This window comes from Coturnix japonica, chromosome 3, assembly GCF_001577835.2.
Source record: "Coturnix japonica isolate 7356 chromosome 3, Coturnix japonica 2.1, whole genome shotgun sequence".
In the NCBI taxonomy this organism is placed as follows: Eukaryota; Metazoa; Chordata; class Aves; order Galliformes; family Phasianidae; genus Coturnix; species Coturnix japonica.
This window is the reverse complement of record NC_029518.1, coordinates 35,566,058-35,583,563: the sequence shown is the minus strand read 5'-3', so window position 1 is coordinate 35,583,563 and position 17,506 is coordinate 35,566,058. Positions and strand designations below refer to the sequence as shown.

The following is a 17,506-nucleotide window of genomic DNA, read 5'->3' as shown; positions in this document are numbered from 1 at the left end:
AGCATTCACTGTTAAGAAGACTGATTGACTGCATCTGGATACTTCTCCTTCCTCTTCTTCTTCTTTGATATTTTTTTCCTCCTCTATTACATGCATATGCACACCTCTTGGGAAATATTAATACAGATTATAATAATATGACACTCCTCTCTGTATTTTTAAATAGCTCCGAATAAAGTGTCAAGAAAAAGATTATAATTGACCTTCATGTCATCCACTGAAATGAATGAGAGATTTGGTAGCTCACTGTGTGTCATGCAGATTAAAACACATGTTACATACATTTTCAGGAGAAAAGATTAAGTGTGATTATATATTTTGAAGGTTTATTTTTTTTAAAGTATAGTATCTAAAAGTTTTGAATAAGAACTGAAGCACTGGGTAACAAATGAAAAGAGATCATGGTAGAATTCCACAACCTATTTTGTTTCTTTAAATATTCAGTAGGTAAAATATTACTTTAATTTCATTCCATTCTTGTGTGACGGCTTCTATTTATTAAAAACAGTAAATAGGAAGCAGGTAATCAGACTCCTCCAAATCATTTATTAATTTCATTCATTCAAATAATCTCATTGTATTTTCTTCTCAACCTGAACAGGGCTGGTCTTCTTAAACCTCCTTATTTTATGGGGAAAATGCTGCTCAGTGAAAGACTTTTTCCTTCCCCTGAGTGTTTGTGGTCTTTTCTGCCTCATCTGTGCTGATTTCAGCTGGGGTTGCAGAGGCTACGAATCAGTCTGTCAGTGAAGGCAACAATCCCCTTTATCTCCATTCTTCCTTCAGAAATTAATATCTGCTTTTGCAAGTGTCAAGGCTATCCTGTATGAAGATATCCAGGTGGACTTTTCTATCTTTTTGGGTGACATAAAGACAATTTCCATCTCTTTTCTAAAACACTGTTATAAAGAAATGTGAAAGCTCATCAAAATGAGATGAGTTGGAGGAAGAGTTAATTTCAGGGGCTTTGGTCTGTATCCTTGTTCCTGTTTCTGCCACTTGAGATTAACATCATACACTGTCAAGGCAGAAAGGATAACAATGGGCAAATTTGATATTTTGCTTCATTTCAGATTGATTCCACATAGCTTTGCTAAGCAGCATTCCACATTTTTCATTACAACTATCTTCTGGAGTGCTGTTTATGTACCTAAACAAAGATCTGTAGAATTTGTTCCAAAAGAAGAGATTATTATTATTTTTTTTTTAACTCAACAGAAACTGAAAACAACCAACCAAACAAAAACACTAAGGACTTTAAAAGACATGCTTTTGATATTTGGCTGTAAAGAACTTTCCTAGAACTGAACGGGAGCTTTTTTTGCAACTGGAGCTCCTTGGTCTGCATGCTGCAGCATTACTAGTTTTTGGTAACAAGGCATCTGCATTGCTGATTCCTCAAGCATGAGTACTGGCTATCTGAATAGGAGCACAGTGATAGTGCATTCACCTGGAGGTGAGGAGGGTGTGAGCTTTGTGAATATTCATCATCATCATCTAGGAAATACGTATTCTTCAGAGGCTGAAAAAGCTACTGTAACAAATAATGGTAGTTGCTGTTAGGATAAAGTAATCAGAAAAAAAAAAAAAAAGGAATTGGACATCACAGAGTCAAACTGATGCAAAGTGGAAGCAGAGCTATTAGTTTAGAAGATGTTAAATTATTTTGCCTTTCTCAGTCTTTCATTTAGTTTTGTTGAACTATGCCATGTGATAGCTCTGAAGATTAATGTTTTTCATTTATCTGCAGAATACATGTGATGTAGATACGTGCAGAAGCTCAGTAATGTAGTTATCTCATGTTCCAGAAGAATTATCTCTGAGTTAGAGGCACCTCCTTTCAGCCTTTGGTCCCAGCCTTTGGTCCATTAATAAAAAGTGCCAGTAGGCTTCATTCTGACAGTAATGCTTACAAAGTGCAGTGTTCACTAGAAACTGTTTAAACCTCCTCCCAGCTTATTTTGCATAATTGCCAAATGTCTGTCTAGTGGTAATGACTTTAAGTTACTACCAGCATGAGATGTGTTTATGGAGTTTTCCTAGAGCTGAATGATTCCCAACCTAATTGCAATTCACTGAGCCATTCAGTACCTGCAAAGAGAGAACACTGCTTAAAAGGTAGTTATTAAAAACTTTAAGATTTATTTTGGAGATGCGAGACAGATACAGCTTTTAGCTTCTGCGAGCACTTTTATTCACCCCTGACAGGTTTGGGTTATTTTAAAATTTAAAGTAAATCAGTAGGCAGGTCACTTTGAAGGAAATACTGAAATGAAGTGAAATACCTGGAAACAAAAAAATTACAATTCATGCAAAAGTGATGTGTTTTTTAAATTAATAGGAAGATTCTGAAGTCTTTAGAGACTTGGATGGTAAATCTGTTCATTTGAAAACCCCAAGATCTGTGCACAGTTAATGGATACTCTCAGCTGAAGTAAGAGTGTTCACCATATAGTAAGATTAACAATTAATGATGTATCTGAATTGTTATCCTTCAATTATGCAAACAGGCAACCTGTAAGGCTCCTAAAAAGCAGAATAAGAGCTGTGCTTTTGTTAATATGCACGGGATATACACATGCTTTGAGGACAAAATATCAAGAAGAGCAGAGAAACATTCCTCTGGAGATTTCATTTCACATCTCATCTCTTCACAACTGCCCTGTCTCTTTCTTGATTATTGCTTTAAACTTGGTTCCAATGAATGCTGTTTTCTCAAGTGTCATCTACAATTCTGAGCAACTGCTTGATTTCTGCTTTCAGAGCAAGAGTATTGGCCTTAACTAGGTGAGGGAGTTTTGTTCATTTTGCTTTTCTTCACAGCTGATGCAAATGGAGTAAAAACCAACACTTCTGAATACGTGGTGGTTGTATTATTTGTGTACAGTGTATGAAGTCATTCTGAGGTGACAATGTACACTTCAAGTATGGAAGCAGTTGAGCTACCTTTCTTCTCATCATCCTCTCTCCCCATATTTCTAATGGCAGCCATTATTATTATTATTTTAAGTAAAACCTGAACCCAATTCAGCTGTGTCTCCTGGTGGTGAAACAAGGTGTCGAGCTGTTATTGCCTTCTCAAGAGCATGGCAGCTACTTTTTCTCTTTTCTGTTAAGATATGTGGCAATAAGTTTTGTTTGAAAGTTGCGTGTTCTGAGTTACGAGGTCTTAAACTCCAAACATTTACATTCTACTCATTCCAAGAATCACTGTTAATGCTGAAAATGTACAGAGTTCATTGGCTGGCCTATCTTCTGAATACAGCCTCAGTGCTTAGTGGTAAAGCATGTCCTCTCCTGTGTGGGTAGCTAATGTCACTACTGTTCTCTATTTTCATCACAGAATGTGTGGTAAACCTAGAAATTTTGATTCATCTTTGATACTTCTGTGAAGACATCACTTTTTATTAAGTTTCTTTACCCTGCTGTAGGATGTTATGTCATGTCTGTAAACCAAGAATATTTGAAGCTCCATTTAAATTGCCTTATATTTTTACATGAATGAATTATATATTATGCCTGTCTGCCTCAATCTAGGTTTGCACGAATCAGAAACTCTGCAGTACTTTGAGGAAGAAAGTGAGTGATATTGAGTCTCAAATACCAGCACTACTTGAGGCCAAAATGCTGGCTGTATCAGGTAAGTTTTAAGTTATAAGAAGGGCTGACATTAATGAGTGGCATATTAGACCTTTATATAGCCCAACTGTCTTGGGAAAAGGCATTGATCTGCACTTAACTAGGTCCCCTAGAGTCACGGCAAGCATGGTAGAACCAGGCTGTGTCGTGCCCTGTGTAAGGTACTGTGGGGAGAGCACAACATTTCTCCACAGATGGGAGCTACTTGTTAAGAGGTTGTTGTGTGATAGTCAGTAAGTGTGCAAAGAACATGATGTTTCTCCATAAGTAAAATGGTAAATAATAATAGCTCTTGGACTTTATGATTCTTGGATTTTACAAGTTAAATACTTAGAGCTCTCTAGCTAAGGGTCATAATTAATTTATGACAAAGGTGCAATAATTACAAATATGGCTTTAAATTACCTGTTAAAATGGAAAAAAAAAATAAAAAAGGCTGCAACCACTATTCTGATCATTAGACAAGTGTTCATAGCATAAAAACAATTTGGTCATTGGAGCACATAAAAAAAAACATTGTGCATGTTATTTATAACCAGTAAAGCATTAAAATATCATTAAGGAGTCTGACTTGTGACAATTTTACGTGACAATTATTTGGGACTACTACACTGTATGGAGAATGATGAAGCAGGTTGTTACGTGCTTTAAATGTGCATTCATGAAGAGAATTTAACAGAAAAATAATGAAATTCTGGCATACCATCAAATCTGAACCAATGCTGCAGTGATTTGGTAGAAGAAGCTGAGATGTTTAACTTCAGTTAGTTACGAATTATAGCATATTGTGTTTACTAAGGAAAGAAAGCAAAATATAGCTATTTCTCTGTTTGGAGAGGTGACTTTAGTTCAGCAAACTGTTTGCAGCTAATATTTTCTTAGATGCTTCTAGCTTACTCCTCTTCCCTCAGAGGAAACTGAAAAGAAGAAAATTCCTTGGGTACAAGAAAATTTTCCACTGCTACGCTAAGGAAAGAAGGAAGGGCAGGGGACTTTCAGTGTGTCAGACTGCTACAAGTCATTTTAGTCATTTACCTTCTCAAATGGATATGAGAATCTTGCACCTCTACACTAAATTATTTTCAATTGAAACTTTGTTCAGTATCACATGATTTGTTTGTGAGAAGTGGATAATGTCAGATTTCAGCTAAATCCAAAAGGAAACTAGAGACAAGATCTTGTGATGGTGCTGAGTGTGGCCACTTTCTTTGGTTTTCATGACTCCTTTCAGAATAGAAACCCTATTTTTATTCCATTGTTCACCTACAAAGTAAGCTGAGTAATCGCCCTTTTCTGCCCTTAAACTATTTGAATGTAGGTAATTTTCTTGCTTTTGGAAATGGGGTCAAAGCTTTTCCTCCACCATTTTATGACTTTCTTGAGAATACAATAGCCCCAAAACCAAATCTGCAGCTGCTTTGTGACTGCAAGAAGTGATCGACCAGAAAAGATGCACTTCAGATTAAGACTTTGGGAGAGTAAATAAATGCTTGAGGACTATTCCCAAAGCATTTGTAACAATATTTTATACTTGTTAGCTCTTATGAGAAGTTGATTGTTTCAGAGATGAATTCAAGAGACAATTTAATGCTGATGCTCCTACAAAATGCTTTTTCACTACTGTGACTTTGATTGTCTTTGCATGCTTTTTAAGAAATATTGGTACTATTTCTTGCTGCTGCTAAGTGATATTTCTTTTCTTTCTTACTCTGAAAAACTCTTTATTCAGGGGAATTTTAATGACTAGACATTACAATCTTAAATTGTTGTTAAGGTAAAATTCTGTTATTATCTTTCTGAGACTCTTAACAATTAGCGTGTTCTGAATTTGGTGCTATGAATTAAAACATAAAAAGTCCCTCTGAGTGTAAATAAATACTATTTTACAATATAAGTGATAGAACTAGGAGCCTGTTGGGATCTTCCACAACAGGAAAGCTCTTAGGACCATCATGTTAACATATGTTTTCATACAGTATAAATATTTTTTATTAGATTATATATAAAAGTAAATCCAACAAGTGTTAAGTCCAACTGTGTTTTGGTGCAGTAGATGATAGAAAGCAGCAATGATGCTGATTCTCAATCCTGGGCTTGCTGATGAAGAAACTGCCTGGACTCGTATGCAAGGAGCAGTTTGTCTGAACTGTATGGGACTGTAAAATAAGAGGCATATTTATAATCAAAAGGTTTCATATAATCCTCATCTTAAATAGTGCCTACGGACATCAGTAGAGGGCTTTAACTCAGTGTGTGTTAGTCAAGACTTAATAATTGTTTTCTCCAAATCTAATCTGGATATCTTCCATTCATAGGTTATATGGGGAGGTACAATTGTACAGACGTGCTGTACATTGTAACACAATTCTTGGGTTCCTCTCAGAAAAAATGTGGGATTTCAATTATAGCTTGCTTTGTATGAGAATGGTGGCTTTAAGCCTGTAATTGAGCTGCTTTTTAGAAATGTAAAGCTGGAGAATGATGAAGCAGGTTGCTACATTCCTTAGATGTACATACATGACGAGAATGAAGAGAATTTAAAAGAAAAAGATGAACTCTTGGCATACTATTGAATGTGAACTGTTACTGCAGATTTGGTAGAAGAAGCTGAGATGTGTAACTTCAGTTAGTTACAAATTATAGCATATTGTGATAGGCAAGCAGAGAAGTATTGCATTGCATTGCATGCCAAAAATGCAGAAATATGTCTTCTGGAGCTTAGGCGAAGATGTGAGACAATGCAATTTAATGTCCCTGTGTGAGAATACTTGAACAGTATCTTGTTACTATTACATTAGAAACAGAAGGTGACTGGGGCTCTAGGTCCAACTAGTAGTAGCACTGAAAGCATGGAGTTAACGATAACAGGTTGCTTGTTTCTAATGGCTAACTAATGGGAAGAAACCATCAAAGATGATTAAGCATAAGTTGTGATGAAGATAACTTCTTTTCCAAGGGGTGGGGAGGCAGGAAAAAGCCATACAGGGGAGCAAGTAATTTAGATCTGATTTTTGTAGCTAGAGGGAACTGATTGAAAATCAAGGGTGAAAGGTAATTTTGTAATAGGGATTGGTTTAATTTCTTTCACTTGTATTAAGAAATGGTTAATTATATTTGACGTAATGGCTCCCATTTGTGTTAAAGGCAGAATACTGTGCAATTAGATAATGGAATGACAAAAAAATGTGTTCTAAGGACCTGAAAGATGAAAAGATTCTGAAGGAAGTTAAACAAACAAACAAACAAACAACCAAAACAACAACAACAACAACAACAAACAAAACCAAAACAAGTGAAAAAACACCTAGAGCACAAACTTCTAAAAATCAGAAAAGCCAGGATGCGGAATGCAAGTAGTAAGAAAGAGGATCATGAAGACAAGATTTGGTAAATTCAAAAGAGGAAGATGGAGGTAAAAATAGCTTGCTTGTTCATTTGTTTTTCTTAACAAGGCAAAAACAAAGAGCAATGAATGATATAGAGAAACCTGAAGTATTTAGGACTTGTGTATTCATGAGTTAGGCATTAATTAATGGTATCTCTTGAGTAAGGCATAGTTAAGAAATATGCCTCAACCTTAAAAAAATATTGGCCATGATTTAAGTAAGATATTGCATGTAAATATGCCCTGAACTGGTGGTACCAAATCATGAGAAAGTGAGAGAACCTTCACTTGGGAAATATGCAGCTGTTTAAATGATAGAATCATCAAGGCTGGAAAAGATCTCCAGTCCAACTGTTCACCTACCACTGATGTTGCCCACTAAACCATGTCCCTAAGTACTACATCTACCCTTTCCTTGAACACCTCCAGGGACAGTGACTCCACCACTTCCCTGGGCAGCCTGTTCCAAAATGCCTCACTGCTTTTCCTGTAAAGTATTTTTTTTTCCTAATATTCAACCTTAATCTTCCCTGACACAACTTGGTGTTCCTACTCTTCCTGTGGCTGTTACTGAGAGAAAAGGCTGACCTGCACATTGCTAAAACTATCTTGCAGGTCATTGTAGAGAGCCATAGGGTCTCTCCTGAGCCTCCTCTACTTCAGACAAAGTGTACAGCCTTGAGATAGTACAAAATACAAAGGAATTTATTAATTGTGCAGTAACAATTTTACCGGACTTACTTTTCATTTAGTCTTGGAAATATTAGGCAGGGATAAATATTTCTGTTTTTTACTGTAGCAATTAGATCATTCAGTCAGATAATTTCTTCAAACAACAATACTAACAGTCTGAGAACAACTGTTTTTCTTTAAACAGATGTTGCATTGTTTACATTTAAAGCAGCATTTTCCCTCAGGAACCAGTTTTAAATGTTTCTGGAGCAGTGTCAGAGCAAAAAAGTAATAATGCAATTGCACACACCTGGGTTTGCGTATCCTCATAGTAAAGCTACGTGAACTTCACTGTTTTTTGTTGCTGATGTTTTGTTTAATTTGACAAACAATTGAGAAAAACCACCTTCGTTGTCAGTGCTTAAAAACCTGTGTGTGATTGTTATAACAATAGCTTCTTACAGGAGCTCTAACATGTTTATGATGTCTGTCATAAGTTATAGGAAGAATATGGCAATACACAATACTGTGTTCATTCTGCTAGCATGGTTGGATGTATTTAGCGACATTAAGAAAATTCAGAAAGTTGATGTATAAGCAGCTGTGAATATAACTGTAGAAATATTGTTGAAATTTGTTTTCTACTGTAGGCTGTTTTGCAAGAAATCAAATAATATGTGAGAAAGGGTGCATTTATCACTTTTTTTTTTCCTTGGTGAGAAAATAATTTGGAAATAAGAGGGGAGTTGTAACCTAAAATAAATTTCTTGTCATCATTTGGTCTGTTTCCTACACATGAATAAAGTAGATTATTTGATATATATTGCAATTTGTTCATATATATGTGGACACGTATACACATATACACATACAATAACTATGATTTTTTTCCCTCTCTTGAGGATATGTGACAACGTGGGATCAGAGAGCTAGAAGGTGTCTAGTGGATAGTTAAGGAAAAGTGAATGAAAAATTGAATGTTTTATGTACTTATTTATGAGATGCACATCATTGACTTATGTTTGCAAATACAAATTAGATCCACTCACAGAAATTAGAATGCGTGACTTCTTAAGTAGTTTGGAAAGTACATATACTCTGATCTATACCAATAGGAGATGTAGTGTCATTGTTGCGTAAGAATCTCAATCTCTATTTCATTAACTACCTGCAAATACCTCTGAAGAACTGAAATACTGTTGTTGGATGACTTCCAGCAATAGAACAGAAAGTGTAGAATTGTAGCTTCTAAATAATGCAAACTGCATACTAAACACAAAATTTAATGTTGGCACTGTGGCTTCTTTCATAGAATCACAAGGTTGGAAAGGACCTACAAGATCACCTAGTCCATCCATCCTCCCATTACTGTTGCTACCACAAGCTACTAAACCATCTCTCATAGCTCCTTGTCCAGACACCTCTTGAACACTGCCAGGGATGGCAACTCCACTACCTCCCATTGGCAGCCATTCCAGTGCCTGACCACCCTCTGAGAGAAATAGCTTTTCCTTATGTCTAATCTAAACCTCTTCTGGTACAATTTGTGGCCATTTGCTCAGGTACTGTTTGTCACTTGGGAGAAGAGGCCAAACCCGTCCCCATCACCACCTACCTTTAGGAAGTTATAGAGTGCAATGAGGTGTCCCATGAGCCTCCTCTTCTCCAGGCTAAATAATCCCAGCTCCCTCAGTCACTTCTCATAAGACTTGTGCTCCAGACCCTTCACCAGTTTCTTTGCCTACTCAGATGCTTATTTAGGACAAGTTCTGAATGGCTTGAACAACTATTTGTTACAGAGAGGACATGCCCCTCAGCCTATCCTGACATTAACCAGCCTGACTGCCATTACCAAAGCACACAGATCCAAAGTTGAAAATGTGGATGTCTTGTTTTCATGACTATACTGCTTTTTGTCACTTCATGCAGGTTAGGCATAGTCACAAAGTTCTCAACAAGATGTTGATATATTCCCTGCCATGCTGCATGCCATTTTTAATGTTTTCTGCTCTAAGGCACTAGTGCTCCTGTTTGTATATATAAATTTTGAGAAGTGCTGTTTGGTAACAGATGGAAAACTTGACTAGTGTTATAGTCAAGAATACCAAGGCCCCTTTATACTTTCTCATAAAGGCTTAGATTTTTTTTGGTGAATTGTTTTATAGAGTTTTGCAAAGACCTGGGTCTTGTCAGATCACAAAATTGATTCTGTGCATTTAGCATCTTACTTTTGGCAGTGGTCTGAACTGATGCCTCAGAGGCATATTGAGATTAGTTCTTCATGCCTGTATCACATCCTGCTCCAGCATACAGCATGGTGTAATGGCATGTTGTTCCCAGAATGATCAGTTTATGCCCCATCCAGGTGTCTAGCTACAAGTACAATCTCATGTACGTTCTGACAAGCCTATTAACCCACTTAAAAAATAATGCTAGTGAGCTCCAAAGCTAAGTCACAGTCACACAGACCTAAGAAAGCTATGCTATTTGTCTTTTTATCTTACATCTAAATGAGACTGCCAGATGTTACTGACTTTCAGTGAACTAAAAAGGTAAGTTGTAGTAGCTGAAGCTCCAAAATGATATGTGACCAGACAGCAGAAAATCATTGCTTCTGTTCCAGCAGTCAGTCAGCCATGTAGAGATTTACTCTCTTTCTCTCCTGTTACCTAACCTGCACTCCCTGGAGGGAGGGAGAGTGGAATAATCTTTCTGGCAGTTCCTTTTCTGGATGGGCAGAACTGTGAAGGGATGATGCTCTCACCCATGGGAAGAACTTTCCCCATGGGAAAGGATGTGAGAAAAACTCCTGTGTGGTCTGTAGAATGGAGTAGTGTTGTCCCTTCTACAAATTGTCCAGAACAAGATTATAATCCTCTGAATTTCAGTGCATGTTCTTTTAGTACAAAAGTCTAGGTGATGTGAATGTTTCTCTCTGTTCTCTGGTTTTGCTTCTTGGTTAGGTTGGTAAAAGGAGCATGATAATTTAATGATAATGAAGATTGGTTCTAGGCTGTTTCGCTACCTTCAAGTGTGTCCTCCTCCTTTGACAGTGGTGTGGAGGAGAGGTAGAGGCAGGAGAAATGGGAGATGAGCTGATCCTATGCTCATCTCTCCCAGTGCAGGCACCAGGGCATTGGTGGAACCTTGTGGTCACCAGCCCCTATTGCTCTTTAAAGCATGTTACATCCATTGTTGCTAAGTTACCAGCTTCCAGCTCTCTGACTTCTCTTCTCAAGGCTTTTGTGACTTTCTCAATGGTGGTTTTCACTTATGTCTTTGAGTTGTTATTACTGACTCAATTTATTAATTTATTTGATTAATGATGAATTTCTGTGTTGCTGCTCTTTGGTGACTGATAAGGCCTGGTACAATAGACTTTCTAAGGCAGAGAATTCCTCTTCTAAATGTATATTTTGTGGTCTATTGCCTACATCTAAATGGATTATTTCATTTTACCTTTCAGGATCATATAAAACATTTCAGTAGCATTCTGCTTCCTAAATGTGTTAGCATATGTTATTACTTGAAAAAAAATAATTGCACAAACACACTGGCACTACTTCCAAAATCTTATATTCCTTTCACGTTTTTACTGTTTTCTCTTTTCTTTGTGTGAAGCTAAATGCTATTTATTTTCTTCAAGTTCTGTTCTGGTGTTGGAATTGGTTTGTATTCTCATGGGGTGGAGGATTTGCAGGCTTGAATTCCAGTGCCTTTGATAAATAGCATGGTGGTGAATGCCCTAAGCTAAAACATGAATTTTCACTTCATTGTGTCATTAAAGGTGCCATTAGTCTACGAAAGAATAGCATGTAGGTAATGATAAGTACAGACCAGTTTTTTCCTACCTTCTGACCAATGCCTGGTACGTATGCTTCAGTGTTATGCAAAAATCGTTCCTTTGCTTGTATTGTAATGAATGTAGTTTTAGTAGGGTTGAGACATACCTCTCTGCTCCAAGTATAAATAATGGAAACTATGAATGTACATACTTCCTGGCATAAATATGAGAAAGACTCAGAGCAAGAAAGACTGTGGATCATTAACTTTGTCCTATGTTTTGAAGACTTCAAAGGATATTTTTAGTCAATTTGTTGTTGACAAATATTATCAGAAGAATGAGATGTTAGTTTGAGGGCAATAATCTGCTTGATAAAGCGGTATCTAACAGTGAAATTATGTATAGAGAAAAGATATGTGTGCTGAGTGCCATTTAGTTGTTGTATGCAGCCATACTAGTAGAATTTTCAGAAGAGAGGGAAAGAATCTAAGTTAGTTCACAGAATCACAGAATGACCCAGGTTGGACAGGACCTCCAGGATCATGTAGTTCCAACCCCCCTGCCTGGCAGGGCCACCAAACATATGGCTTTACTAGATCAGGTTGCCCAGGGCCCTGTCCAACCTGGTCTTGAACACCTCCAAGGACGGGGCATCCACAACCTCCCTGGGCAGCCTGTTCCAGGGCCTAACCACTCTCCTAGTGAAGAACTTCCCCCTAACATCCAACCTAAATCTTCCCTCTTTTAACTTATTATATGCGATTTAGTTTCACAGTGAATAGGAATGGCTACTTTGTTCCTGGCTATGCATTTAAATTTTATTTTTCCATTTTTTGCTTAATTTGGCTAGTATTTTCTGCGTTCATATAATGCTGGTGGAGCTTACCTGATCTTACCATCTGTAAGGAGAGGGAGATGAAGGATGTGTGAGAGGACTTTAAAGGGCAGGATTAAGGAGGAAATCTGTTTTTTGTTTCTGTCTTCAGAGATAACTTTGAGAAGCTAAACCTTACTGTTAAATGTGCATACTCAGCTCTGTTTGACAGTGTACTGTTCAACCTGCTTAGAGCACTGTATTCTTCAAGTTAACTGAACAGTGGAAATATGATGTTTCAGTGCTAAACTCATAGGAATGAGTTTGTCTAAGCAAAGGTGAATAACTTTGAATTTTACTATAAAACCAACTTCACATTTTTCCTGAAAAGAAAATCCATGCATTACATTGGAACAGGCTGCCCAGGGAGGTGGTGATGCTACTGTTCCTGGAGTTGTTCAAGAAATGTGTGGATGGGGCACTGAGGGACACGGTTAGTGGGCATGGTGGGGTTTGTGGTTGGACTTGATGATCTTAGTGGTCTTTTCCAAACTTAAGGATTCTATGATTCTAAAAGTTATAACCAACTTTTTTTCATTTAATATTAGCCAACTAGTTCTCCCATTAGTATGGCTATATAAAGCACAGCTTTGAGGGCTTGATAAAGCAGGAGGTTTTTTTGTTCACTTAGGTGAAATATAATGATTTTATCAAAAGAGGAATTTTAATGTTTTTATATGTGTAAGCAGAATAAAGTATTTTAACATGTCTGAAGAGTATTTCTACAGCATCTAAAGTGACTTTGTCTCTTAAAGATCCCAGGAGGGCACATCTTTTAATGCTGGCAGCTAGGGATTGTGCATTAATTTTTAAATCAACCTTTTTATGGCATTTAGAAAACAGTTATTTTGGTTGCTGTGATTGAGGTCAGAAGCTCACTGATGATAATTGTGTTACATGAGTTTGAATATGCTTTCCCGAGTTTTCGCTGTAGACTTTGACATCTCTGCTGTCAGGAGAACTGTATGAGGCAGTTTTGGCTTCTGGGCTGTATCTACCTGTTCCCATTTCCTTATAGCCTCAGTTTTGATGTAAACTATCCCTCTGGGAATTAAGATTCATTTAATATGTATAAAAGTTTCATATAAAATATCACACCTTTTTCCTTGCTGTCTTCTGAGGTGTAAGAGTAAGCTCCAGATTCTAATGAAGAATTTTTTGCCTTCATGTTTTATTAAGGCTCTTGTGCGCTGATGCTTGGGATGAGTTCAGGTGAAATAAAGGCATACTGTTTAATTATTTGTCTTGTTGCCTTAGAAACATCTGAGTATCTGTCTTTTTTTTTTTTCTGGCAATTTCTTGTGGCGGTCACGCTTATCTTCTACTGTGTTCTGTCCATTTGGAAATGTGGCACATGAAGATAGCATGACTTGCCTTGTTGTTTCTTCATAAATGCACTGGCAAACCATAAGATCCTACAACTTGTAAACTGGCAAATAAATAATTCATAATTATTTAATTGTATAATTCTTTGTAAGATAGAACCACAAACTGTCTGAGGAGCAAAAATTAGGAGTGTTTTGAAGAAGAAATGATAATGACTTAAAGCAAGGAAGGGTTTGTTGAAACTACTGTAATTTCATGACTAAATAAACAGGAAGGAAAAAAAAAGGCAGATTTTAGCAGTATTTAATCTTTAAACCTCAATGATTTGATGGTCTTATCCAAAATTTTGAAAAGTACAATCTTCTTGTGTTATGTCCATCTTCGTATGACCACTCAAGTTTTCAGCAGTGTCTTTCTTCAAGGAGGATAGTTGTAGTTAATTAAGGGAAGTGTTTCCATTCATTCTTCCACTCTGAAGGAATGGAGCCATTCTCAGCATTTAGCCATAATTTGTGGTCTTCTGATAAATACTTGCATCTTGTTCTTCCTACCCTCTCCTGAGAGAACTAGCCAGCAGCCAAATGTTAAGTGGCAAGTGTTATTGGTGTGTGTACTCAAAACCAGCTGGGAATTGAACTTCTGATTCTGGATCCCTGTCTGAAGGGCCTGAATGTTTTTCTTTTTCTTTTAATTTCCAGAGCAAATTGAGCAGGCAGTGCTTGAGGTGTTCTGCCACCTCTGAGGCTTCATGTTTCAGGAACAATCAGAAGCAGAGCCATGACATTATGTACTCTCAGAACATCCTGAAATTCTTTACAGAAGGTGCTCGTTACCTAACAAATATGGCATCACTTTCTGGTGCTTGTGAACAACTGCATTGCGCTTCTTTGCTTAAAGAGAAATATTTCAGTGTCTAGCAGATTGATAGACCTGTTGTAGAAGTATTACAAGTTGAGGTTTCCTCCTAAATGTGAAAATGATTTGACGGGTGACAGCATAATAATCAGTAAATTTCAGTATGAATTTTCTGAAGTGTAGACTTCAGGAATAGGCATTCTCCAAAAATGTTAACTGTGTATGGCTTTTTAGGTATGCTGCAGGTATGACTTAATATGTTAATACTTGGAAAAAAGACTGGTTTGATTTTTATCCACTTTCTTTTCCCTCCCAATTTGGTCTTATAGCTATTCAGAATTATAACTGCTTAATTCCCCTTGTTTGCAGTGTAACTTACTGATGTTGCAAGTGTCTCCTTTATTGTCTCTTTCCTCCCTTTCCCCGCTACCCACCAAAAAATATGCAGGAAGTAATTTTGGTACTGCTAAGGATCTGACAGAAGAAATAAAATCATTAATATCAGAGAAGGAGGAACTGGAAGGACTTCTCAGTGAGCTGCTGGTTTTGAATGCCCGAAACATCCGGAAACTAGAGAGAATTAAAGATGATTACAACAAACTGAAGCAAGAACTTGAACATGGAGAGACTGCCTTTGGTAAGTAGTTCACGGGCTGTTACAGCTTTTGCTCTGTCATGAACATCTGGAAGTCTACGGGCTTTGACAAAACCATTGTGCATTTATAAAACATACAGATTACAGATTTTTAGAAGGGAGCTTGGCCAGAACTTAGATAAGCAATATGCTAGATGATCTTTCAGCTGTTTGCTCTGGAGAAGGGTGTACTCAGGGGAAGAGGGGATATCCTAGCAATGTACTGCTTTTTGAGATCTATCTTAGCCTGATTCACAATACATTTTTCCTAAATCCCATCAGCATTATAGTGATGATGACAGTGTGCGTGAATTCACATACAGAAAAAAAAAAATGCGGTCTTTTATGTGCTCACAGTTGGCAGTATTGGTTGTGACAACAGTGCAACCTATTTAGTAAATCTTTGATGATGTCTCTGAATGAATGAGGTGTGGTGGGTACATGGTTCTCACAAATGCAACTTGCCCTTACAAGGGCAGCATGCTGAGGGGAAGCACTGTTGTGATGGGCTGGGGAAATTCTCTGCAATTACTAAGGAAGCTGCTGACAAATTAACAAAATAGCAAAGCCACTATTAGTCTTGGCTTATCCTATTTTCTACTATACCACTTCCTGAAATTAGGCAGATAAAATGGACTTGTTGCTTGATTAAATGAAAAGGCTGAATAACAATTAATTGCAAATATAGTTACTATAGTTACCTCTAAATAGGTAAGTATAAATATGAGAGATATTATGAAGCTTTTGAGACTTGAAATGTCTTTCCTTTTTCAGAATTTTATGAGCAGTAGGTTGGTTGAGAAGAGGAAGAGTCTCTGTTTTTGATGCACATGTAGACTCTTCGTAGGGAAGTGGACAGGTGGAGGTATCTTAGAAATAATGTGTTTGTAAGCAACTGAATACATTTGGCACTGTAGTTTTAAAAAGTATAGAAAATTACACACACTCTCTTTAGATCTGAAATTGCTTTGTTAGAAACTAAATGTCTGGAAATAAACAATTTTTTGATCTTTTTGATTCCTGGAAGTAGTGTGTAATTATGTAAGCCAGGTGATCCAAACCCACAAAAAGAAAACACATCAGATTGTGTTTCCTCATTGACTAAATTTGCAAATCAGTTGAGGAGGGGAGTATTCTGACTTTCCAATCTGTCCACTTTGTTTCTCCTTCATTTTTCGGACAATTAAATCACCTCTAATACAAACACACTTCTCACTTGTATTTTTATTCAGCAATATTTCAAACAAAACATCTGCAAGAGTATTGCTGAAGTAACAGAATTGTCGGCAGTGCAGAGGTTCTATTTTTTTTCCTTTTGCATTTGTGTAACTGTAATGAGCTTCCTTTTAGATATGACCTCTACTGTCCTAAAATTTGTGAAAATAAATTGCAAAGCACTTCGTGTTTACTGCTTGGATTGTTTTCTAATTTATTATAATTCTGTAGGCATAAAGAGAAAATATATTCCTACATAAAATAAACTCTACCAAGCACATAATGATCAGAGATACATAAATTGAAATCTAAGATATTCTCTTGTCTCTAACCTCCATGCATGTATTCTGAACTGTTTTCTTAAAAGTATGGAAAAACTTTGAGGCTTGAAATTGCTAGCATGAAATTGGTACCACCATGTTTAACTGAATAACAGAATTCTGATAAACTCTAGAAAATTGTGAACAGATTGTGTTTTAAAAATGGCATCCACTTTTATGATCCACTTGCTATTTTGTGTGGTACTTTTATGTTTGGAAAATAAAGCATGAAAAATTGGAATAGGATTTTATTGCCATGGCATAATTAAAAGAAGAGATAGCAACAACCTGCTCACAGTATACCATAGCTGTTTCTCTGTCTCTTGTTTGGTTGAATGCCACATGATACTGCCTATGGTGGCTTCATCATAGATGAAGAAGCCCATACCCATATATGGGATACATTAGGGTGAAAAGAGAGCTGCCAAATGCCAAGAAGTATATGTTGCTTTTATACATGATGAGTTGCATTCAGTTTTGCTGTGATCTGTGGCATTTTCTTTGTTATTTAAAAGAACTGGAGAAAATTGAGTTTATTTTTCTTCATTGTGAGAGGTGCAACTTGAGCGAGGGCTGGAGTACATCTCTTATGTAGAAAGGTTGAGGGAGCTGGACTTGTTTATCTTGGAAAAGGCTCTGGGGAGACCATATTGTGGCCTTCCAGTACTTGGAAGGGGAACAGGGATGGATGTTTTACAGAGTTTAGTAATAATAGAACCAAGGGGGAAATAGACTGAAACTAAAAGAGGAGAGAATCAGGTTAGGCAGAAATTGTTTAATTGGGGTGAAAAAAAAGCAGGAG

General features: G+C 36.9%; 1 protein-coding gene across 9 annotated transcripts in view; it reads left to right on the top strand.

Moving 5' to 3' along the window:
* The window catches only part of DISC1 (DISC1 scaffold protein), a 181,284-nt gene that overhangs the window by 76,161 nt on the left and 87,617 nt on the right, over positions 1 to 17,506 (top strand). For 8 of the 9 annotated variants that reach the window (XR_001554046.1, XM_015857891.2, XM_015857887.1 and 5 more), the window contains 2 exons: positions 3,538 to 3,640; positions 14,984 to 15,172. Coding sequence is in view for 8 of the 9 variants with exons in the window: in XM_015857891.2 (XP_015713377.1) it covers positions 3,538 to 3,640; positions 14,984 to 15,172 (292 nt within the window). In the remaining variant the exon portion in view is untranslated. The remainder of the gene's footprint in view (positions 1 to 3,537; positions 3,641 to 14,983; positions 15,173 to 17,506) is intronic. The other variant, XM_015857893.2, reaches the window with a different exon arrangement.